This window comes from Genypterus blacodes, unplaced genomic scaffold, assembly GCF_046128005.1.
Source record: "Genypterus blacodes isolate CSIRO-AG114 ecotype Tasmania unplaced genomic scaffold, CSIRO-AGI_Gbla_v1 ptg000218l_1, whole genome shotgun sequence".
NCBI classification, from domain to species: domain Eukaryota; kingdom Metazoa; phylum Chordata; class Actinopteri; order Ophidiiformes; family Ophidiidae; genus Genypterus; species Genypterus blacodes.
The window spans coordinates 17501-41336 of NW_027467017.1; the positions used below are offsets into that span (position 1 = coordinate 17501).

At 51.7% G+C, this 23836-nt stretch overlaps 4 protein-coding genes across 4 annotated transcripts in view; 2 read left to right on the plus strand and 2 right to left on the minus strand.

Annotated features, from left to right (window-relative positions):
* Positions 1-371: 371 nt before the first annotated feature.
* Positions 372-4903, minus strand: chpf2 (chondroitin polymerizing factor 2). The gene is made up of 4 exons (XM_076170410.1): positions 3443-4903; positions 2598-3162; positions 2248-2430; positions 372-2039 (listed from the first exon to the last, which is right to left on the minus strand). Exons 1-4 carry the CDS (start codon positions 3712-3714, stop codon positions 768-770), a joined length of 2292 nt encoding a protein of 763 aa, XP_076026525.1. The 5' UTR covers positions 3715-4903; the 3' UTR covers positions 372-767.
* Positions 4904-4975: 72 nt separating this feature from the next.
* abcf2b (ATP-binding cassette, sub-family F (GCN20), member 2b) lies at positions 4976-9729 on the plus strand. The gene is made up of 15 exons (XM_076170411.1): positions 4976-5077; positions 5796-5939; positions 6064-6276; positions 6494-6676; positions 6774-6945; positions 7146-7241; positions 7338-7440; positions 7560-7655; positions 7809-7928; positions 8051-8140; positions 8220-8330; positions 8419-8481; positions 8613-8741; positions 8825-9028; positions 9108-9729. The coding sequence occupies exons 2-15, from the start codon at positions 5798-5800 to the stop codon at positions 9225-9227; spliced, it is 1842 nt and encodes a 613-aa protein (XP_076026526.1). The 5' UTR covers positions 4976-5077; positions 5796-5797; the 3' UTR covers positions 9228-9729.
* On the minus strand, positions 9728-16785 carry LOC143016205 (uncharacterized). Its single transcript, XM_076170409.1, has 17 exons — positions 16611-16785; positions 15826-15932; positions 15567-15715; positions 15282-15427; positions 15034-15195; positions 14469-14928; positions 13964-14080; positions 13459-13549; positions 13143-13366; positions 12821-13063; positions 12518-12616; positions 12126-12319; positions 11851-12025; positions 11615-11771; positions 11192-11345; positions 10990-11101; positions 9728-10910 (listed from the first exon to the last, which is right to left on the minus strand). Exons 1-17 carry the CDS (start codon positions 16629-16631, stop codon positions 10735-10737), a joined length of 2787 nt encoding a protein of 928 aa, XP_076026524.1. The 5' UTR covers positions 16632-16785; the 3' UTR covers positions 9728-10734.
* Positions 16786-18278: 1493 nt separating this feature from the next.
* slc4a2b (solute carrier family 4 member 2b) overlaps positions 18279-23836 on the plus strand; it is a 28767-nt gene continuing 23209 nt past the window's right edge. The window contains exon 1 of the mRNA XM_076170462.1: positions 18279-18311. The gene's annotated coding sequence lies outside the window, so the exon portion shown is untranslated. The remainder of the gene's footprint in view (positions 18312-23836) is intronic.

The window sequence follows — 23836 nt, forward strand, 5'->3', positions numbered from 1 at the left end:
CTGGGTTCATTTCTTTCCCCAAAGACGTGTGTGTGTGTGTGTGTGGAATACTAGCCCAAACCACAGAGGCCCGGGGAGAAGGGGGGAGGGGTGGTGCTGACTGAATGTGAGGTGACGAGGTGGAGCTCTGTCGGAACAAACTGTTCACTGCCTTCACCAAGAGCAGGGAAGACCACAGAACACTGAGGAGCACACAGCATCAGGACTGAGCCCAGAGAGACTGAGCCCAGAGAGACCAGAACCCAGAGAGACCAGAACCCAGAGAGCCCGGAGCTGAGTGTCCTCCGTCTGAGACACATGTATGAGATTAGGCTTTACAAATATAACTAACTTGACTTGATGAGAGAGTGAGACATGAATGAAGACACCTCTGAGTGGAACATCGCTCTTTAATACCTCTTTAAAAAACAAAACAAGTAAACTCTAAAGTAAAGGCAGCCGACGGCTTGTTTGCAGTAACATCGTCTTCACTCAGTGAGACTTATGGCTCAAGTGATGAACAGAATCATGGAGATGACACAACCTCAGGAATTCATTCACCTGGATCATTAAACATCACAGCTGGGTTCCTGGGAGAACACGGATGATTGACAGCTGCTCTTAATCTCTGCAGTCTGAAGGTCCAGAATAAAGAGTTTGACCTCTGTGACCTCTGAGGTCCAGACAGGACGCCAGGCTGTGAGGACCTCTGGAGTCCAGACAGGAGCTTCTCCCCTCCCTGACCCCTGACCCCGGTCACATGACACATTCACATTACTGAGTTCCCTCTAGGTGCTGTTGGCCTGCTCCTGTTCAAACAGAGCCATAGCCAGATGGGATCGCGACCCCAGGCCCTCCAGGTTGCTGAGCACGCAGCGGTGATAGACGTCCTCGCTGAACCGCGGGTTACACGTTCGCCGCACGTACTTCTGGATCAACGCCGGCTCCACCGCTCGGAACACGTGGAGGCCCGAGTAGCGGACGAATATGTCGTACACGTCCATGCTCTCCAGCAGCTCCTCGTTGTCCAGGATGTCCGCGGCCATTTTGGTCCGCGCCGTCATGTAGTCGGCGTTGTAGAAGCACGCCTCCTCGAAGACGTGGCGGTCGAAGTGGCCGTCTCGCAGCGACTCGGAGGCGAAGGAGGAGGCGGCGGAGGGCTGCTGGTCTCTGTAGACCACGGCCGGGCTGTACTCCTGGAAGTGGATGGGGAAGAAGACCTGCCAGTTGCTGATGGCGTTCATCCGACAGCGGTTGAGGAAGTCGGCGTTGACCTCCGTCCACACGCTGGCCAGGAAGAACAGCGTGTCCACCGGGTGCTTCTTGGAGATGATGTCCATCAGTTTGACCTGAGAGGGGACCTCCGTCTTCACGCTGATCCAGGGGATCTTCACGTCTCCGTAGCGTTTCTCCACCTCCCCGATCATGGCCTTGATCCCGGCGAACACGTCCGTCTGGCTGACTCGCTGTGCGTCGAAGGGATCGTAGATGAACAGGAAGGTGAGCAGGACGTTGTCGTGTGTGTCCAGGGTGTTCATCACGTACATGTCCAGGAAGTTCCCCACGTAGTCCTGGTCCTGTGCGGTGACGGGCAGGATGACCTGGACCCTCGTGGCCTCCGTCACGTACGGCATGGGGATGATCTCCACGGCGCTGAGCGGGCGCAGCAGGTTGACCCGCTTGGCGATGACCTGGCTGTGGCCCTTCTGGGTGTAGGCCTCCAGAGCCAGGTCCAGCACGTACTCCATGCCGCGCGTGGGGTCAAACCGCCGGTAGCCGTTCAGTAGACGCCGCTTACGGAAGCGCAGCTGCGGCTGGTAGCGCTCGTTGAGGCGCTCCACGGCGATCTCCAGCACGGCGCTGACGTCGGCGCGGTCGGCCCCCCTCAGCTCGCACTTGGGGGCGCTGTCCACGCACGAGTAGATGTGCTCCTCCGTGAAGTACTCCCAGTTTATCACCTCGAAACGAGTCCGGGCCTTGAAGGGGGCGTTGATCCCGACGGGCCACGTGGCTCCGGCCTTCCCCTCGGGGGTTAACTCACTCAGGTTGTTGATCTGCATCTGATGAAGACACACAAACACAAACACAACCATTACCTACTTATACACACACACGATACACACAGACACACAGATGGTGGGATGTGATCTCACTCCCTCATAGTCTCAGGCATGTATTCATATTAACGTTAGACAGGAGTGTGTGTGCCTCATTAGACAGGAGTGTGTGTGTAAGTGTGTGCCTCGGCTCAAAGTGAGGGTTCCCCACCTGCAGCTGCTGGATCTGCAGGTAGGTCCACTCCAGCTCGATCTGACTGAAGCGCTTGTGCAGGCGGTACATGAGGTTGGGCTCCGACACGGGATGGACCGTGAACGCGTTCTTAAACTGCCCGCTGTCCTCGCGCTCCGGGTCGGCGTTCTTCCCCAGCTCAAAGTAACGGTAGGTCATCTCCTGTGACACACACACACACGCAAACACACACACACACACACACACAGGTTAGTTAGAATCTCGTTCCTATTGGATCAGTATGTAAACAATCAAAGTGCTCCTCTGTGTGTAGCGGCGGTCCTAATTGTGCGTCCCTAGTTTGGTGTTGACTTCCTGTGTGAGCTCACCCGATGCACCTCCACACAGCTGAGCCCCAGGTAGTCGATGATGCAGCGGCCCAGCCACTCGTCGGGCCGGACGCTGAGGATGTCGTTGCGGCAGGTGTCCAGGTGCGGCTGCAGGCGGGCCAGCAGACTGCGGGACAGCAGGTAGCCGTAGCCGCCGTGGCAATAGCGAGCCTTCTCCTCCCCGCCGATGAACTCCTCGGCCCGGCCCATGTACAGGTCCTGGCCGGCGCTGAGGTGGCCCACCAGCTGGGACAGACGGTCCGCCTGCATGTAGGTGTCGTCCTGGGCCAGGAGGAACCAGTCGTAGTCGGAGCCGTAGTGCTGGTGCAGGTGGCGCACCGTCTCGTACATCAGCCAAACGGGGCGGTCGTCGCCGTGGGCCACCACCGTCATACCGTGGGGCACTTTGGGGCTTCGCAGGCCCGTGAAGAAGAAGGTGCGCTGGAAGTGGTGAGCGACTGTGCGGTTCACTGCCACGGCCAGAGTGTTGAGGGTGGCCCGAGACGTCAGGACGCCCACCAGCAGACGCTCCCTGATCCCCAGCTCAGTGTGAATGTAGCGGGTCCTGGAGAAGAGGAGGAGGGGTCAAGGGGGTCCTCCACTAACACTCAGAGAGCATCTTCATCTCAGAACAACATATTAGCACATTGTGACCTCGGTAGGAGAAAGACCATCAGGGATTCAGGTTGAAAATGAGTGAAGCACATAAACTATATCAACAGGTTCTTTAGATTATACGGTGATCAAGATCATGGTTAAAGATTTAAATGCTCCTTTACTGAACGGGAGGACATTTCTGATCTATTAAACTGTTTATAACCTTCTTCTTCAGCTCTTCCACTCACCTCAGGACTTTCTTGTGCGGCTTGTTCGGGTCTTTGTGATACGGAACGATGCGCGGCTGGAAGTCCTCCTGACTCGCTCCGTCCCTGGGGTCCCTCTGAGCTTCTCCTCTGCCGGGGAAAAGCCCCCCGTTGCCCAGTTCGTCCCCGCAGGAGTCCTCCGCGTCCCCTTGGCTCCACGACACCATCAACAGACTCAGGCTGCACCCCAGAGACAGACCGAGGATGAGGGGCAGCGCGGGCCTGAACACGGCCAGGAAGGAGGAGAGACGCATATCTGGACCCGGAGAGGAGCAGAACTCAAAGGGTTCGGAGAGAAGCGGCTCCGCTCACGGGGCTCGGGTGGGTCGACAGAGGAAGCGGCACTGCGAGGCTCATTTCCCCCGAAACTTCACTCAGCATCAGCCTGCGAGCAGGATGTTTGGCTGAGCTGAGGCTGAGTGAGAGCCATGTCTGACTTTCTGACGACACACACGCACATTCAAAGCGGCTTATTAATCTGTGATAACTGATTACAAACTGTTTCCCCCGCTTTCGTTTGTAGCGACTTAATTACTGCTCAACAAGCTGGACGCTACTTCGTGTTGGTCGCTGTCACGCACGCGCCTGAGACGAGCGCACTGCCAACGCTACATACATTAGCTTCACTAATGTCGGCTAACGCTACTGGCTATTTTCAACGCGAGCTAAGTAGCTACGCGGAATATGTCACCTGGTAAAGCTCCTGGTAAAGTTGACCGCTTGAGGTTAAACTTATCCGGGGAGGTTAGACGCTCCAAGCGTAGTGCCGCGGAAGTGGCGACGTCGCGTCTGAGAGGATGATCGTAGCGTTCTGTCTCTATGGTGGCAGACACGTCAGAGGACAAGCTAACGGGCTAGCATCGCCTCCGTGCTCTCACTCCACACTCGCCCCTCTCTTCTCTCTCTCTCCTCCTCACACCGCACATTCACGACCCCGGTCCCGTTTTCCGTGACATTAACGCAGCGGGGAAGGATCGCGCATGTCGTCCGTTTTCTGCTCCGTTTCTCCCGACTTCCTCCAATGGGACTGCCCCACACAGCGGGCGGACGGACGGAGGGAGGAAGAAGACACAGCCCGCTATCACGCACCGCTCAGCCGCATCATCACCACCACCGAGCCGCCCGGGCTGCTGCAGCATCACCGCTCACCGACTCTGACCCCGGGAGTCAAACAGATGTCTGACAGATGTTTTATTATAATAGCACATCTGGCACAAACACCGTGACACCGACAAGCGGACCTATCAATGGCTCATTTGTTGTCCTTGTGTTGTATAAGCCCACTCAGATGCTCAAACTGCCCATAAATGACTCTACAGCGGTCTGCTGTCCACATAGTAACTACAAGAGGGTTTCATTTGTGTTTATTGACTTAGTTTGGTCAATTTAGTGTAAAATATCCATCAAATATACAGTTTTTCGGAAGTAAACTCATGATAAAGTAGAGCTACATTTACATTTTACTGCAGTCCTACGAGAAGGGGAGGGCGCAGTTGTTGTCCCCGCCCTCTTTTACCATATATGGTCTGTCTGGTGGCACCGCGAGTTGCTACATCCACCCGGCAAAAAGTGGACACGAGAAGTCGGTGTGCTCGGAAACCGGTGAATCATATCTAGGTAAGGAGGATATTTATGGCGTTTTTATGAAAATTGTTCGCGCGGACGACCTTTGTAAACAACTCTCGGCAGATATACAGGTTTGTCGCGGCAGAAGTAACGGCTTTCGGGCTCTTCTCGTACCCGCGAAGGCCTCGCGTCAGGCCAGTTAGCATTAGCATCCGAGGCCTGTCAATTAAAGGTAGCCGGCGTTGTTAGCCTAGCCGGGGGCTACATTGAAGCTAAAGCAGACAGTGATGAGTCTTGTCTAAATTTGATTTGATATCGACACGTCAGGAGTTATTAACGGTGATATTGTCATCGATGAAGACGTTACAATCGTCGTTTATCCGAGTTTTGCCGCGGTAACGTTGGCAAAGAACCGACTAACAGGATTTAAAATGTAAGGCAGCGTGGAAGCAGGTGGGACCGGACGCCATCAGAATGCGGTCCTCGTGAACATCACGGCCGTCGGCATCGCTAACATATGGCTTCCCTCTTAACGTTCGCTCACAGCGCTCACTGTCCACTCTGACCCGAGGCGAGGCCGCTTTATGTAACACCGTAATCATTCTGACCTGATTTTCAATTTTAGTACCGTCAGATGGTAAAACGGCCCCGGTGTTTTAGCCGATGGCGCCATTGACGAACCGGGGCCGGTATTTATATTTCCCGGTGGTGTTGTTCTCCAGTGACCCGTTTGATCATCCTGTCCTGTCCTCTCCTCTCCTGAACACAGCCATGCCATCTGACCTGGCCAAGAAGAAGGCGGCAAAGAAGAAGGAAGCTGCCAAAAATCGCCAGCGAACCAAGAAACCCGAGGACGGCACCGAGGATGGCGACCAAGCGGAGGAGACCCAGACCAATGGAGCGGAGAGCAACGGTGAGCGTGAAGTACAATCAAAGATTTAGTTGGGAGTTAATTGCACTCATTAGTTTTGGCACCGGCGCCACGCACACGTCTTATTTCTCAATCCAATCTGTGCCGCCTGCTTTGGGTTCGACAGGGATCGCCACTCTGACAAAGGAGCTGGACGAGTTTGAGCTGGCCAAGACCGAGGCCCGAGCCGTGACGGGGGTTCTGGCCTCCCACCCCAACAGCACCGATGTCCATATTAGCAGCTTGTCACTCACGTTCCACGGCCAGGAGTTACTGGCAGACACCAGCCTGGAGCTCAACTCGGGCCGACGCTACGGACTCATCGGCCTCAACGGCACAGGTGAGGGCCCGCAGAACATAAAGAACCAGACCAGAGTCTCACACGCGCTACAGGACACGGCACGGAGCGAGAAACCCTGTAGAGATCCTTGACCTTGGGTGTGGAACAGTGGGTGTGGGTGTGTGTGTGGGTGTGTGTACGCCTCATTACAGCTGTTTGAGGTTGTTTTGGTGAATGACGTCATCTGAGATCAAACCGCCCGCCTCTCCTCACACAGGAAAGTCCATGCTGCTGTCGGCCATCGGGCACCGCGAGATCCCCATTCCAGAGCACATCGATATTTACCACCTGACCCGGGAGATGGCGCCCAGCGAGAAGACGGCCCTGCACTGTGTCATGGAGGTGGACGAGCAGAGGATCATGCTGGAGAAGGAGGCAGAGAGACTCGCCGCTGAGGACTGTGAGTGTCTAACACGGCCAGAGCAGGCAGCAAAACACGGAGCAGGATTAAAAGAGGAGTGTATTGATGTGTAACGACTCGTCTCCCCTCCGTACAGCTGAATGTGAGAAGCTGATGGAGCTGTACGAGCGTCTGGAGGAGCTGGATGCAGACAAGGCGGAGGTGCGAGCCTCCCGCATCCTCCACGGTTTGGGTTTCAGCGCTGCCATGCAGAACAAGAAGCTCAAGGACTTCAGTGGAGGGTGGAGGATGCGTGTCGCTCTGGCCAGGTGAAGACCACAGGGTTCTCATTCCACTCCAGCCCCCCTGTGGTGGGGCCTCGAATAGATGTGTGTGTGTGTGTTTGTCCAGCAGGCGGTGTCAATTCAGCTCTTGTAGCATTTGAATCTGTGTTGTGACGTTTATAATGACATCACACTGACTGAAGCTCCCTTCAGCTCTAAATGTCCACGTCGCTGTGTTTCCTCAGAGCTCTGTTCATCAAGCCCTTCATGCTGCTGCTGGATGAGCCCACAAACCACTTGGACCTGGACGCTTGCGTGTGGTTGGAGGAGGAGCTCAAGTCGTAAGTGTGACACGTGTGTGATCGGTTTCAGCCGTCACGATGAGCGGAAGTGTGAAGGCGTACGTGCTGAGCCGCCTGCTTGTGTGTTGCCTTCAGGTTCAGGCGAATCCTCGTGCTCGTCTCACACTCCCAAGACTTCCTGAACGGTGTGTGTACCAACATCATCCACCTGCATCAGAGGAAGCTCAAGTACTACACGGTGAGAAACAAAGCGGAGTTTAGATTCACTCCTTCTGTGACTTCACGGTTCTAATAGTGTGTGTGTCCGGTTTGTGCGCCTCATGTTGCGTGACGCTGCTGTGCTATTCTTATTTGAAGGGTAACTACGACCAATATATAAAGACCAGAGAAGAGCTGGAAGAGAACCAGATGAAGCGCTTCAACTGGGAGCAGGACCAGATAACACACATGAAGGTAAACCAGCGCCCCCGTGTGGCCGAGGCGTGTCACTGCACCTCAGCCCCGCGGCCTCACGTGACCGACTCAGAAACCAGTTCATGTGGAGGAACTGGACGGAGCCAGCTTGTGTTTAATCCTGCTCACGTGTTCCCTTCCTCCCTCCTCCAGAATTACATCGCCCGGTTTGGTCACGGCTCTGCTAAGCTGGCACGACAGGCGCAGAGCAAGGAGAAGACGCTGCAGAAGATGGTGGCGTCTGGCCTGACGGAGAAAGTTGTGAATGACAAGGTATGGTGACATCATCCCACACCTCACCCCGGCGACCCACACATGAGTCACGCACCGCACCTTGAGCCACAGCCCGGTCCGCTGACTGTGCAGACACTAACTCCTCCCTTGGTCTCCCACAGACGCTGTCATTTTTTTTTCCTTCCTGTGGGAAGATTCCTCCCCCTGTAATCATGGTTCAGAACGTGAGCTTCAAGTACAGCGACAACACGGTGAGTCCTGCCAGCGTGCTGTGAGCCGGTGCCACCAGCAGATGGCTCCATTCCCCTAACTCGTCTGTTTCCTCTGTAGCCACACATATACACAGATCTGGAGTTTGGGATTGACCTGGATACTCGGGTGGCTCTGGTCGGGCCTAACGGAGCAGGGAAGTCCACCCTGCTGAAGCTGCTGATGGGAGAGGTGCGTGTTCTGCCCCTTTTTTGCCACAACAGCTTCCTGTTTGCCTTGCCTTGTCTCACCCCCCTCCCTGTCTCACCTCTATCTGCAGCTCCTACCCACAGACGGCATGATCCGCAAAAACTCCCACGTCAAGATTGGCAGATATCATCAGGTGAGTCACCTTGTAAACATCTTACACACCTGTTCACACTGTAGTGACATCAACCTATGGACTGTGACCTTTGACCTGTACAGCAGCTCAGTCCCCAGTGTAGTGATTTTTGTGTGTGTGTGGCATTGCAGCACCTGACAGAGCAGCTGGAGCTGGACCTGTCCCCTCTGGAGTACATGATGAAGTGTTACCCTGCCATCAAAGAGAAGGAGGAGATGAGGAAGATCATCGGTCGCTACGGCCTGACTGGAAAACAACAGGTAGACATTAGGAACCGCTTCATGGACTGGTAGGTCCGAGGTCGTTCACGTCCAGAAGTTGACCTCTGACCTTCTTGTTTCAGGTCAGCCCCATCAGGAACCTGTCTGACGGTCAGAAGTGCCGGGTTTGTTTTGCCTGGCTCGCCTGGCAGAACCCTCACATGCTGTTCCTTGACGAGCCCACCAATCATCTGGATATCGAGACAATCGATGCCTTGGCCGACGCCATCAACGAGTTTGACGGCGGGATGATGCTGGTTAGCCACGACTTCAGGCTCATCCAGCAGGTACGTGATCCGGTTTGATCCAGTACAGCTCCGTGTTTCTCCTTCTGTGCTGCGCTCTAACCCGTCCTCCTCTCTGCAGGTGGCTCAGGAGATCTGGATCTGCGAGAGTCAAACCATCACAAAGTGGAACCGGGACATCCTGGCGTACAAGGAGCATTTGAAATCAAAGATTGAAAAGCAGCAGGCGCACGATATCTAAAGCAGCAGCATCCATCGACTCCCATCACAGACCGGACCTGCGGGCGCCCGGAGGGGACGAGCCGGTTCAGGTTCTGCACCGCGGCGGGGAACGTAAACAAGAACGGAAAACGACCTTATGCATCTTTTTGGACCGTCTGTACATGTTGTACTGTTATTCCCATCTCTGTTTGACAGCGATGCACCGTGCTGAACCTGACCCACGCCCCCCCTCCCCTCCTCTCCCCCCCTTCACCTCAGGCTGCACTCTGATTGGCTGATTCACTTGAAGCATCTCAGTGCATTTTGGAACGCATTCCATTGTGCTGTCTTCATAGAAAAAGTTTTATTTTTCCACATGTTCTGTTCCCCCCCCCCCTCTGATCTGTATGCAGCAGCTCTTAGCTCATATTTTATGATGTTTAAAAGCTGACTTTGTTTTCGCTGTGTAAAGAGCATTCTGCCTTATTTAACGATGTAATGCAATAAAGGTTCGTCTGAATAAACACAACATACAATGGGGAGACTTGGAGAAGACTTTATTATGGAATCGTCTCGTTTTAAACTTCATGAACACAGCGCCCTTCGTCCAAAATGATCTGGGTAAAAATAAACTATTTTACATCTGTGTAAACAAAGAGGCTCAAACTTCAAGGCTGTGATGAAGGTGCTTTGGATCGTGGCTGCATAGATCAGAACCTGCAGCCTCTTCACTGTACGCCGCTCTGACTACCAACTGAAGTACAGGAACACTGGGAATGACCGGGCCAGGTAGAGAACCTATGATGCTGCAGGGTTTAGAACTAAGGTCCATACAGGTGAGGAGCATTAAGAGTGTTTAACTTGAAAGCGTATCAGCTAGGGTTTGTCTCAGTTCAAATCAAACTAATCTACTTCTCCTGCTTTGTTATTATTGATTGATGGTGGAAAATAATTTATATTCCTCATTTTGACCAGCTGAGGTGGGTGGAGATGCTTTAGTGTTAGCTTGTGGTGACAGAGTTAAGATGAAGGTTACAGTAAACATGAGCTCAGTTTAAATAACAGGTGTGAAAATCATTTACTGGAGGAAACGAGGTGTCATTTAATCCCAGATATCAGCTGTTAGTCACAATAATCTGCAAATTCATGCGCTATACTTGGAGTTCCATCAAAGTATGTGTGTGTGTTCCTGCCAGGAGGCTCCGCTCGTCCCAGCTGGCAGAAACACAGGAAGCTTCAGCCTATGAGTGCGCAAAGCCGGGCAAGAGAGTCAGCTGGAGTCCTCCAGAGACAAAGAGCTGCAGTGTGTGTGTGTGTGTGTGTGTGTGTGTGTGTGTGTGTGTGTGTGTGTGTGTGTGAGTGAGTAAATACTGCTTGATTCTATATATATGTAAACGTTACCCAGGGCCCAATCTTCCAACAAAAGCCTCATCTAAAATAGCAACTGAATAGCGCGGCGTGATTGAGAGATTAGTGCCACTAGCTGCAGTTATAACGGTGCAAAGTAGATGAGTTTGAGTCCAGCCCACATCAGGCCCGCCGGCCGCTCAGTGTTCTTCCCACTCCTCGTCTGAGACTTCGCTGGGTTGAATGAGCCGGAAGTTGGCGGCCCGGACGCTGCCGATGTTTGTGAACGACCTGAGGCTGTCGACGGCCTGCTGAGTCACACCGGTGTAATCTAGATTCACCTGAGCCAGATGCATGTGTTTGAGAAACTTCAGACCTGAGGGAACAGAAACAACACTCCATGAGCCTGTGGGATTATAATCTGTGTGTGTGTGTGTGTGTGTGTGTTCTCTCACCGTTATCTGTGATCCGTGTACGGCTGAGGTTGATCTTCACCAGCTGCTTGCAGTGGATCAGACCTCTGCTCACCACCCGGTCTCCCACCTTGGTGCTGGCTAACCCCAGCACCTGCAAACATCCAAGAGACACACATGTTGGCAATCCCACCCTTCTGTTGGTGCCCACACACACTCCAGCTACACAACAGTGAGGTCACACCTGTAGGTTGGGCAGACAGGTGATGAGTGCAGGCACCCCCTGGCTGGTGACGGAGGTGTGGTCCAAGCAGAGCTCCTGCAGCTCCTGAAGGTCACGCAGAGGCAGCAGGCCGGCGTCTGTCACCTGAGTGTTGCTGAGTGAGAGCTTCTTCAACCTGTCAACCCAACGCAACAAACACTCACGTCGCCACTTTCATGCGTTGTAAACAAAAGAGAGGCGGTCACTGTTGCAGATTTTCTACCATTTTGATCTTGATTTTCTTTGCTGTAGTTGTGTGTTGTTGTGTTGTTGTGTTGTTGTGTTGTGTTGCTGTGTGTCATGAGTCAGTCTACTGTAACCACCATCTGTCCCCTTCATCGGTCATAACAGGAGGACTACTGGCTGCTTGTAATGAGGTCGTGAGGTGGTGAGAGCTGTAGTGACCTTATCATGACGGACAGCTCTCCGATCCCCTGGTCGGTGATGTTGATGTAGTCTGTCAGGTCCAGCTCTACCAGGTGAGACAGGTAGGAGAGGTGAGACATCCCGGCGTCTCTCACAGTGTTGCGTCCAGGCAGCGTCAGGTGAGTCAACTTCAGACCTGCGGAAGAGACGGAACCCTCATTAGGAGCTTGATCCAATCCAGTTAGAGATTGTTTTGTTCCATCCCACTCACGGACCTGAGATGATCCGCAGGGCGTGGTCTCCATTCTGCACAGGGATGCCGTTCAAACTGAGTGTGGACAGAGACGGGTGACTGCCGATGTGCCTGAGGGAGTCCTCTGTGACGAGAGTCCCGTCCAGGCTGAGAGTCTGCAGGTTCGACAAGTCCGCTAGAGCCGACACATCAGCAACCTGACGGGTCAACCAGGAGGACGGGAAGACAGAGACTGGGGTCAAAACTCAAGCAGAGATGAAGTAATGAGAGGTGTGTGTGCTGGGACTCGTGGAGAACCTTGGTGTGTTTGATGCTGAGGAGTCTGAGCTGTGGCACACAGGAGGACAGGACCGCCAGGGTGGCTTCAGTCACCTCCGTCTGGTTCAGGCTGAGCTGAGCCAGGCAGGGCGGAGTCGAGTGGAGATACATCAACATCCCCGCGTCCGTGACTTTGGTGTGGTCCAGGGACAGGAAACAGATGCTCCTCAGACCTTTATGAGGCAGCAGGAAGGAGAAGAAGAAGAAGAAGTCCGTGTTGTGTGTGAGGATGACATAATTACAAAGAGCGGCTTATGTTCAGACTTTAGGCTTTAGATCATAATCACAAGAGAAGGGAAGGAGGTGGGCGTTACATCATCTCTTCCACTGTTTATCCCCTTTAATTACATTCTGAGTGCAGGGGGTCAAACCTTTGATGTGTTCCAAACAGGAGTCGGTCAGTTTGTTGCAGGAAGCCAGGTTGAGGTACTGAAGTTTGACCAGGCTGGACAGGACCGACACGCCCGAGTCTGGAGACGACAAGAGCAGGATGAGTTCAGCCCAGACGCTGAACACACACACACACACACACACACACACACACACACACACACACACACACACACACACACACACACACACACACACACACACACACACACACACACACACACACACACACACACACACACACACACACACACACACACACACACACACACACACACACACACCAGTGATGAGAGGAGAGTTGACCAGACTCAGGTGCTTCAGAGAGGCGAAGGCCCTCAGCTGCCTGAGGAGCTCGTTGGTGGAGTAAGGGTAGCAGTTGAGAACAAACTTCTGTATGGGACAGCCGAAGAAGAGCTCCAGGGAGCGCGGGCGCAGGAGCCTCTCACGGGTCATGTAGTTGAGGAGCAGCTCGGCCAGGTCGGGGGTCAGACCTGCCAGGCTGCTGCTGTACTGCATGCTGGGAGCTTAGATTAGAGAGGAGTGAGACTCAGCCTGAGACAGATTCATCATTCACTGTGTGTGACTCTCAGGATGCTGTCTCACCTCTCATGAGCTTCACTGTGGCGTGTGTGGCCAAGGCACAGAGGGACGGCACAGAGGGGCTCCTGAAGGCTCTCTTAGAGGGCGAGGGCTGACCCTGAGTGTCCCGGGCGTCGTCCTGCTGGGCTGCTCTCTGAAGACGCTCCACTGCCGCCATCCCCGCCGCCCCGGGCGCCACTCGAGCTCCGGCATCATCGCCCTCTGGCATGTCTTCAACCGGAGCCTCCCTGTGACACACACACACCATGCTTACACTGTGGCCCCTCTACATGTGACTCTGTAGCCCCTCTACATGTGACTCTGTAGCCCCTCTACACACCTCAGACGGTTGCCTTGCTCTGGCCAGCGGTGAATTTGCTCAAAGGCTCCTCGGTTCCTGTTCTCGGGGAAGAAGGGCAGCCTGGGCATTCCTATGGCAACCAGAGCAGAGAACACCCATGATGTCATCCAACACACAACACAAGTTAGTGATGCCAACCGTACTGATGTCATCTACACTCACAATGATGTCATCAAAGGCACTAAAGTCACAACAACGATGTCTGTACTTTGTTAAATGATACACATGAGAAGAATATGAGCTTTATGAGTCCATAAGTCCGTCCATTAGTTCCTCTTTAGCTCCAGGGACGATCTTTACTGTTAGAGTTATTCATGTTTGATACTCCTCACTATAGAAGGAGCAGAAGGAGCAGAAGGAGCAGAGGGAGCAGAAGGAGCAGAAGGAGCAGAGGGAGCAGAGGGAGCAGAGGGAGCAGAAGGAGCAGAGGGAGCAGAGGGAGCAGAAGGAGCAGAAGGAGCAGAGGGAGCAGAAGGAGCAGTACCATCTAGCAGGTTGGGTGGTTCTCTCTCATCCTCTTGCTCATCCTCATCATCCTCATCATTGTTGTCCGAGTCAGCAGCTTCCTCAACATCTCCACGTACCAACTTCTGGCCTCGACCTGTTAAGAAGAAAGCATTAGAGGACTCGATCGAAGCGTTCAAACACATCCTGACCTTTCACCTCTCCCTCCTAATGCCGCCTCATGTTGGACTTAAAGGAAGCTGGACAGGAGACAGGACAGGAAGCTGTCACTGGTCTTCACTGGAGACTCGTTGACGCTTCAATCTCTGACGGCGCTTCTTCGCCTAGTTTTCCCCTTCAGTGACGTCGTGAATGATGTCATTAATTAGTGTGACATCAGCCATGAGGTCATTATGGGGCGGTGCTAGAGTGGCTCCCCCCTCACCCTTGATGAGGTCATGAACAACTCTGACAGGCGAGAGTGCTTCCACCCACAACTTCACTTGTTTCTTTAATCTTCCTCACATGGCGTCTTGAGCACTTACCCCAGAAATGGGAGGGCCCAGGCAGCGGGTGCTCGGCCCCGGGGATCCCTGCGTAATTCACCGCCTCCTCCCACAGCTGGTTGGGGAGCGGCGGGGGCAGGACGGGATCCGGCCCTCCTGCTCCCTCCTGAACAGGAAGCTGTGGAAGCTGAGGATGCCCGGCACACGGCGGCGCAACAGGGCGCTCCTCTTCCACCGCCAACTGCTCCGTCGGTCTGGGCGGGTCCGGGGGCGTCTCTGGGGGCGTGGTCTGAATGCACAACGCAGCGTTGGGTGTCAGGCCGAGAGAGTGCAGAGAGCACAAGAGCTCCGCCTCCCCAAAGCGCTTCCGTGGAAAATTCTGGAGGAGAGCGAAGCCGGGTAGGGAGGGGTGACGCCCGGAGATGTACTCCACTACGCTGCGGAGAGGGGCGTCGGCGGGGAAGCGCTGACGCATCGACTCGCCAGACGGCAGCCGAATCTGCAGCGACACACAAACAAAACATCAACAAGTTTAAAGTATACAGTCGGCTTAGTAACTCTGTCTGGCTCACACACACACACAGACGCTGCTCCGTGTCCTCACCATGAGGATACAGGTGTTGTCCCCCACATTAGTCTCAATCTGTCCCCCAAGCTTCTGGCCTTGACCAGCAGAGGGAGAAGTCTCTGTGGCGGCGCTGGTCTGGATCTTCTCCTGCAGGCTCTTCCGGTCCTCGGCGATCCGCTTTAACACCAATTCACGCTCCTGACAGAATGAAACATGAACAGATGGGAACCTTAAACACTTCCTCCTGTGTGTGACAGTTGGGAGTGTGGCTGAGTTCCACTGACCTGCTTCTTCTGTCTCCTCTCTGCTCTGGCCTCCTGAGCAACACGCTGCCTCTCCTGCTCTTCAAAGTCACTCTTGTCCTGTTTGATGCGTGACTCCAGGGCCGGTGGGTCAGGCTGGGACGGCCTCAGCACCAAGGAGGGGCGGCCTGTTTAAAGTCATAAACACAATATAAAAGCAAGACACACACTCAGGCTGTTCTCTTATTCCCTATTCATCATTGATCCGTCCCCTTATATGGCTCTAAAAGCAAGCGAAGGTCCAGCCTGCTTGCTGCGGCGCCGTACCTTCAGTGTCAGCAGGGTCCTGGTGTGGCTCAGACCGGCTTTGGTGCGCCGGATCCCCTCTGGGAGGGTTGAATGCAGAGAACGCCGTCTCAGCTGGACCTGAGGCCTGCTTGCTCAACCTGTGGCGAGGATACTGTCCCTGTAGGATCCTGTCAACAAACACAGGCGTCACTCCTCAACTCTGGGAAAGTGAAGTGAGATTGTCTTGTTTTAGTAGGAAGGTGCAGGTTATCTCCTAATGCAGAAACGCTCAGCTCACCACTCAGCGGCCGCCTGTATAGAGAGATTCCCAGCTTGCACAGCAGCCTGGATCTGCTCCTCAGTGAATCCCATCTCACTCAGAGTGAGGATTAACTCCCCAATGGTCTGTAAGGAGATCAAAGGTCAACATCTGCTGGCATACGTCATGACATCCAGCTCACAGGTGCCAGGCTTTAGTCATAACAATTATTATTTTGTTGTAATCTAGTTTACATTCGTCTCGTGATTCATTTGTACTGTTATTTCTACTTGATAACGCAAATAAATGAAGATAAGGGAGGAAAGGAAAGATCTACTGTGCAGCCATAACAAACACGGGCACAGACACAGCTGTGTGTGCGCCTCAAACACACTGCAGGACACAGGAGCAGTGTGTGTGTGTGTGTGTGTGTGTGTGTGTGTGTGTGTGTGTGTGTGTGTGTGTGTGTGTCTGTGTGTGACTGTTCTCTCCAACGCGTATACACACTCAAACACACTTTGTTCACCAGATGAGCGAATCACAAATCAGGCAAACACTTAAAGTTACTTCATTCAACCCAAATCACAGAAAGTTGGAGTTAACTAAGTTGTTATTAATGTGCAAATGTAAAGTTCGCAGCACATTTGTCGCGTTTCAACGGGCCACGGAGCGGCTAGGCTACAGCTAGCCTGTTTGTTGTCATTTGTGTCGGACATCGCTGTCAACATCGTTAGCATGACGCTAACAGCTGACGGTGGAGATGTTAGCACGCCTGCAGCTACATCCGCTAGCTCGCTCCGTGTCAGGCTGAAGCTGCAGCTTACCGGAGAGCCCGCAGAGTCCATACCGCCGTTTCCACGTTATTTCACCACCATCGACGTGAAATAAACACGAATTAGCAACTTGGTTGACTTCCTGGTTGGTCAGCAGCGCAGCCAGCTAAAGTCTGACCTCCCCCCCTTGACTTGTGAGATCTATTCCCCAAATCTCGTCTGTAAGGAATAGAGGTACAAATCCCTCCTCTTCTACGCTGTCTGCCAGCCACCAAGCTACTCTGTCAACGCAATGAAATGAAATTATAATAGTAATCATATGAAGATATATGCATCTTTTTCGTCGGAGATTAGAGTTTGTGTGCCTGTCAGACCAAACTCAGGGACAATCACAAACATGATCCGTACAAACAACTTCCATAAACAACCACGATGCGTCTCACGAGTCAAATATTTAATTACAGATTGTATTCCAGCGCAGAGTAAATACATTAACAGAAAACATACAGAAAACAACACAAACAAAAATATAAATATAGAGAATATTGCTAAAATGAACAGGTGCGGGTTTGGCTGCATTTACAGTAAATTACCGGTAGGTGTCACTCTTACTCTGTGTGTAGTTGTTTCCATCGTTGCAGCGTTGCTATGGACCGTGGCAGTTTTTGGCAATGATTACGACATTGAACATTACCCTGAAAAACATTTAAAGAAGATACATTAATAAGTATAAAACATAAAAGCATACCATAGTAAAATAAATATAAATCGATACCGAATCCTAATTAAAAACATGCATATTGATCACAATCACGTCACCATCGTATCCATACATTGTCAACAATCTTACGAACCTGGAATAACATTACAAATATACTTTTCTCGACACGGAGTGAATATTACTGGTGTGAAAAACTGAAATTAGCCACATGGGACCTGTTGATAGATAATTATCATGATGTAAACAACCGGAAATATATTACGTCTGATGAACTTTGTTAATTAAAAATATTTTCTTCAGAAATGAATTAAATCTATTTAACCACGTGGCATCTTCAGGAAATCGTTAAAACATTTAAAACCTGTAGATGTGTCAACTGTTCATGAATAATCTGCACTCTGCAGATCTGTGAATGTATTTGTAGTTCATGTACACTTGAGAATCGAAGTGCACACGAGGAAGCCGTTGCATCATAACGGAACGATGCCTTCGTAGCAGGCCTTCATCAGAAATATGAATCATCATCATCATTTACGCAGGCGCAGCAAAAGCTGTGGGAAGCTCGCGGAAATGACCAGACTAGTACCGGAACTGAAGCCAAATACGCCAATAAGGGCACGCATATAGGATTTCTGACCCTCAATGCACAATAACGTAAATGAGAAATTCGTGTGAATTTTGTACAATGTGACAATTATTAAAATGTAGTTTGACACCCTGGCCTAAGTGTGCTAAGTGTTTTGACGTTTATCTCGAGGTTGTAATTGAAAGTCAACAGAATCATTTAGGTTTAAACGTGTAGAAATGTGGAAACAAAAACTTGAAAACTTGTGATATTTGAATTGTGTGTTGTGGAATCTGTGCTCGTCCTTTTTGCAAATGTGCCACAAAGCGCGGCGAAACGCGTCAATGCGTCCGGTATAGATTTCACGTATTTTACTTTGAAAGTTTCACAAGAAGTTCCATCGTGTATATGACCGCGTGCTTGACACCGGGTCGGTCAGTCGCTCCATTCAGTGAGTTAGTTTGCGGTAAGTACCGGTCACCTCACAGGCAATAAGCCGCCGTGTTTCACACTGTTTGTTATTATAAATGACACGAGTTGTTCGATTCGCAGGGCTTCGTGTTTGTTATTCGGAGCCGCTCCATGTTGGAGGCGGTAAAGCGGTTTTCGGTGTTGAGGCGGCGCTGGCTGCCACACACGCAGGGGAAAGTGTCCGAGCCGCGGCAGCGTGACCTCGCTTTGTCTCTGGGCTGCCTCGGTGTGTGACACGGAGCGTGTGACACACAGTTTGAGCCAACCTGTTGCTTTTGTGAGTGTTTGACAGAGTGGTGATGTGGTAGTCAAGTTAGCCGCTACGCCACCTGACAGCAGAGCCGCTATGTAATCAGGAGAGATGGATTAATTGAATGTGTTTCCTGTCGACATGAATCTGCTTTATGTGATGAATGGAGGCAGGGAGAGGAGTGAGGGTGTGTCCACGTTGACACCGCACACATGCATGCGGCTCTTGTTTCTCTGCTGTGGGAATCACAGTGATCACATCTATGTTATCCGCAGCTGTGTAATCAATAATTATCCTCTTGTGCAAAGAGTCATCGTGTTTGGTACGAAGCCGACTTCTCTCTCCAGTGTCTGACCCGTTTAGCCTCAGATGGGTTTGTTCTACAAGTTGATGGCCTGACATTCTCCAGCTGTGCAACTAATGATTGTTTTCATTAATCATGTGTTAACATCACTGCCAGGGGAACGCTTTCATTCATTCATTCATTCATTCATTCATTCATGTCTGAAGTGAGCCCAGATAAATCCCTCAGCTCTGCTCAGATAAGTTGTCAAACGATTTAGAAGAAGCCACTTGTTGCATAAGTGAAGTTTGAACCAAAGATTTCAGTTTTAAACTTATTTAAAGCCTTATTTTTAAACACGTATGAACTTGGTACTCTTGTGTTTGCGTTAAGTCGCTGCCACACAAATGTTTAGTGATGAAGAAAGGTACGTTACTAATTAACCCCCTACAATTATTTCTAGAATTAAATTTCTACTTTCCCTGTTTTGTTTACATTTAATTCCATTATAAAGACATTTGTCCCATTTATTTTGACGATCTCTTTACCGATTAATTAATAGAAAACTTTTAATGGAAGCCATCATTATTGAGAGTTGTGCGTCTGGTGAACCACAGCTGCTTGTGTGTGGATGACAGACAGACTGGGCCTCAGGCAGGATGGAGGGAGGACGAGTCTCCTGCTGACTCACCAGTCTCAGGTCACGTGGCGATCACGAGGGACGCTTAGCTTTGGTGGAAAAGAGAAACAGGAGCATTAAATCAGACAAACTGTCCTCAAGGACTCCAAAGATAGGAGAGGAGTGCCAATGTTTGTTTTAGTCAATCTGGCCTTGTTCAATCCTGAACACACACACACACACACACACACACAGATTCCAGGCCTGTCTTTGACTCAGTGCAGCACGTGGGCTCGTCTCCGTCTGGGCTCTAATATTTGTTTTGCCTCGCTTCGGCGGAGGACATCAGAACAGAAACCGCCACGTTTTTTGCTTGGGAGACAAAATGTCAACGCACCGAGCGACTTCACAGAGAGCGACTCGGCATTCCTGACGTCAAATGCTCGATCATGCACGAGACGAAGGAGAAGACGAAGGAGGAGAAGAAGTACTATTTCCCAGCCTGACCTCTTGGGAGTTCATGTTTATTTATGTGGCCGCTCTGGCTTTAACCCCTTAAACGCGGCGAGTTGCCAGCTCCTCCGGCTTAACCCTTTTGTGTGTGGACGGCTCGGCCTCTGTGGGAGACTCTGGAGTCAAGCTCTCGTCCCCCATTCAGTACGTCTTGGCTGCTGCTCCGCTGTAGTAATGTGTCGCCTACTAAGTTGTGTTTAATTACCGGTGAGAGCTTTGGCAGGGCACCTTGGAACGGGAAAGGCTTGGAGTACAATCTTTCACTTTAATGAAGCTGTCTGCAGCCTCTCTGGACAATCTGATCCTACACTGAACTGTATGCTATGATTAGGCTCCTGACCCCCGACCCCCCCCCCCCCCTCCCCTTCTTCATTGTCAGGCTTGTGACTTTCTCATGCATGCACTTTAATCCCCGCCCCCCTCCTCTTGTTTGTAGTCTCACCTTTAGGCCTGTGAGCCACTCTGTGCTAATCACGTTACTTAATTTCCCATGACATGGATGAATGGAACAGTTTTGATTTCTGTGTGTGTGTGTGTCTGTGTGTGTGTGTGTAGGCCCTTTTTGTTTTGTCTTGTGGGAGCCCAGGGATCTTTTCTTCCTCTCACAGGAGTAACTACAGTTATTAGCAGAGCGCGGCGGTCACAGCTTCACAAAGACGCCGTGTTTCTGTGAGAGCCAGGCTTCGGCTTTTGTGCAACCTGAGTGTGTAACGCACACAAACGCACACAGCTGCGGCGGTGCTGGATAGGGACGAGGCACTGAGGATGATGATGATGAATGAAAAGCTCCTATTGTCCAGTTCATGGCAGAAGACAAACTAACATGCAGTGATGATGAAGATGTTTGGATCATACAAAGTAGATTGAAGTCAAAAGCGCACCTGTTGTTTTTCCTCTTGCTTCCTCCTCTTCTTCTTCCTCTTCTTCTTCCTCTTCTTCGCCGTTTGTCAAGTGCGTGACAACACTGAGTCACGTTCCTTTAAATATATAACAGGAAGAGGCAACATCACACCGCCGCATGTAGTGTCAGAACTGTGGAGCTCGGCCTCTTCCTCTGCTCAACCAAGCAGTGGTGATGTCATCAAACTGACTCAGTGATGTCATACGAACAACAAAGTAACATAAGTGATGTCATACTTGTACGTTACTGAATCGAGCTCAGTCATTGGCTCTTACTTCATCGGCCCCTAATTGGCGTTTGGATTCCTCTTTCTCCCTCTCATCGTTTCTTCTCAGCTCCTCTTCCTCACTCTGCTCTCCTGGCATGGCTTCTTCTCTCGATGAGCACAGTTTGTGTAGCAGCTCATCAGCGTCATTGATGATTTGTTCAGACCCCGCAGAACTTCTTGTCAAGCCCCGCCCTTAAAGCCCAGTCGACCAATCGTAGCGCTTGAATGCGGCGGAGGGCGAGCACAACCAGCTGATGGTCAACACTGGCGCCTTGGTTACTGTCGAAGCTTACTCTTTCAGTCAAAGTGACCTACTTGGCTGTGTGAGCGTCTCAGTTCCTCTGTGGCTTCACAGGAACTTCATCATTACCTAAGAATGTGAGGCCAGCTGAGATGAAGAGCATCTGTCAAACCTGAAGCTTCTGCTAAAGGGCAGACGGCTGAAAGGAGGCGGGAACTCAAACCCTAAACATGAACATGCATTCAAGTTCATTAAGGGCTTAGAGTTAAGTTCCCACATTTGTAAATGATGAGCGTGACACTCTTCCTCCTCACTCTTCCTCCTCACTCTTCTGTACTGAGCGACACACTCTTCCTCCTCACTCTTCCTCCTCACTCTTCTACTCTGGAGTCCAGCAGGGCGGTGATTGCTTTTGGCTCTGTGGCTGCAGGGACAATGCAGCGGCTTTATGTGACTGAACTCTCCTGGCTCACTGGCCCCCTTTAAGCCCCGGCGTGCCCCCCAGGACCCAGGACAGGTGCTGCCTGGGCTGCGTGGGGATGAAGATGGGTTCAGGTCCACTGAGTGCAGCTGTTGGCCGTGTGAATAACTCTGCACGGTCACGCTGGAGATCCTGGACCCTGAGCAGAGCCAGACGCCCTCCCCTCTCCCCTCGCCGTGGCCGTGGGGAGCGAGAGGCGGGCAGAGACGTCGGCGCATTTCTAAAAGGGCTCTGGACGCGCCCGGGTACACGGCGGGGCTATTTCAGGCCCAGAGGCTCAGAGGCGACGCAGCTATCAGCCAGGTCCCCATAGAGATCCACACACAGAGCAGCTGTTGGTGGCACACACCCGCACACACACGCACGCGCTCACACACGCAGGGGTCGGCTTTGTGTCAGCAAGCTCCTCGGGACACGCTGGAGTGTGACGCCACCGAGCTGCGGTGAGTTTCTGGGTTTGTGTTTCTGGGACTTTGGAGGTTTTGCTCTCCACTCTGCAGGTCTCAGGCGGCGGGCCACTTGTTGCCACGACGCCAGTTTGTCCTCAGCTGATCTGCTGGGCTGTGGTTTCCTTACGTTCAGGACTATGGGCTAAGAGAGCGAGCGAGCGAGAGAGAGAGAAATAACAGGAAGTTTGGGCGAGTAACTTTCCAACTCATGTCGACACTTTAGAATCAAAGACTCTGAAGGCGGCGTGTTGCTCTGTTAAGTGTACTCGCTTATTTTTAGCCTCTCACTTCTTCCAGTGCAGGATAATGTGTTTGAAATTGAGACGCTCTGGATTAGCGACAGGATGCTCCGTGTCATCACACAGAGCAGCAACAACAACCTTCTGTCTCCAAAACCTCAGAGAAGCAAGAAGCAGAAATGAGGACAGAGTTTCCATGTTTGGCAGGTTGAGCCGAGTGTGTAGTGTGTGTGTACGTGTGTGTACATGTGTGTCGCTCTGGTTGAGTCCTGGTCAGTCCCGCCTCCTCTCACAGAGCAGCACGCTCGTGTCACTGCATCATCAGGTTTGAGGAAAGCCCCCGACTTTGAAGTGGACTTCAATTTTAACTGCTGGTGGCTTTGACTGCGTGTGACTGACACACACACACACACACACACAGTCACACACACACATGCACACGCAAGACATGCATGTGACTTCACAGTGAGACAAACAATTATATCTGACACACACACACATGCACACGCAAGACATGCATGTGACTTCACAGTGAGACAAACAATTATATCTGACACACACACACACACACACACACACACACACACACACACACACACACACACACACACACACACACACACACACACACAGACCTCTGCAGTAAGTCGCCTATAAGCTGATGTGGAATGCGGTGCTTGATTGTTATGAAGTGTGTGTGTGTGTGTGTGTGTGTGTGTGTTTAGATCACAGGGCTGCTCTTTGTTCGCTGCAGAACACAAAAATTAATCTGGACGCTTTCCTGACCTCAGCTTGGATTATTTGTGTTAATAATTTTGATTCTTCCATGACTCGACAAGTGTGTTTGTTTTCTTCAGCCTCACAGACTCTGGAGCTGTGAGCCGTAAAACTGGGTCGGCCTACACACACACGCACACACACACACACACACTGTACCCTGCACCCTGCACATTTTCCAGCATTCACACTTTGGCTGATTCCTCCCTCCTCTTCCTCGTCTCCTTGCTCTGCAGCCTTCCTCATGCTCACTATGAAGTAAACATCCTGTGCACATTTGTAAACACACACATATGAAATGAAATAACGTCAACAACAGGACTTTCACTCAGGCTTCGGGCTGTGATTGCAGTGCAGTGCTTTATCTTATTTGAGCAGGTGATCACGTTTACACACACACACACACTTATATATATACACACACACACACACACAAGCCTTTCATGTGGAGCAGTGACATATTCCTCATGGCCCAACACTGTGCACACACTGACTCACT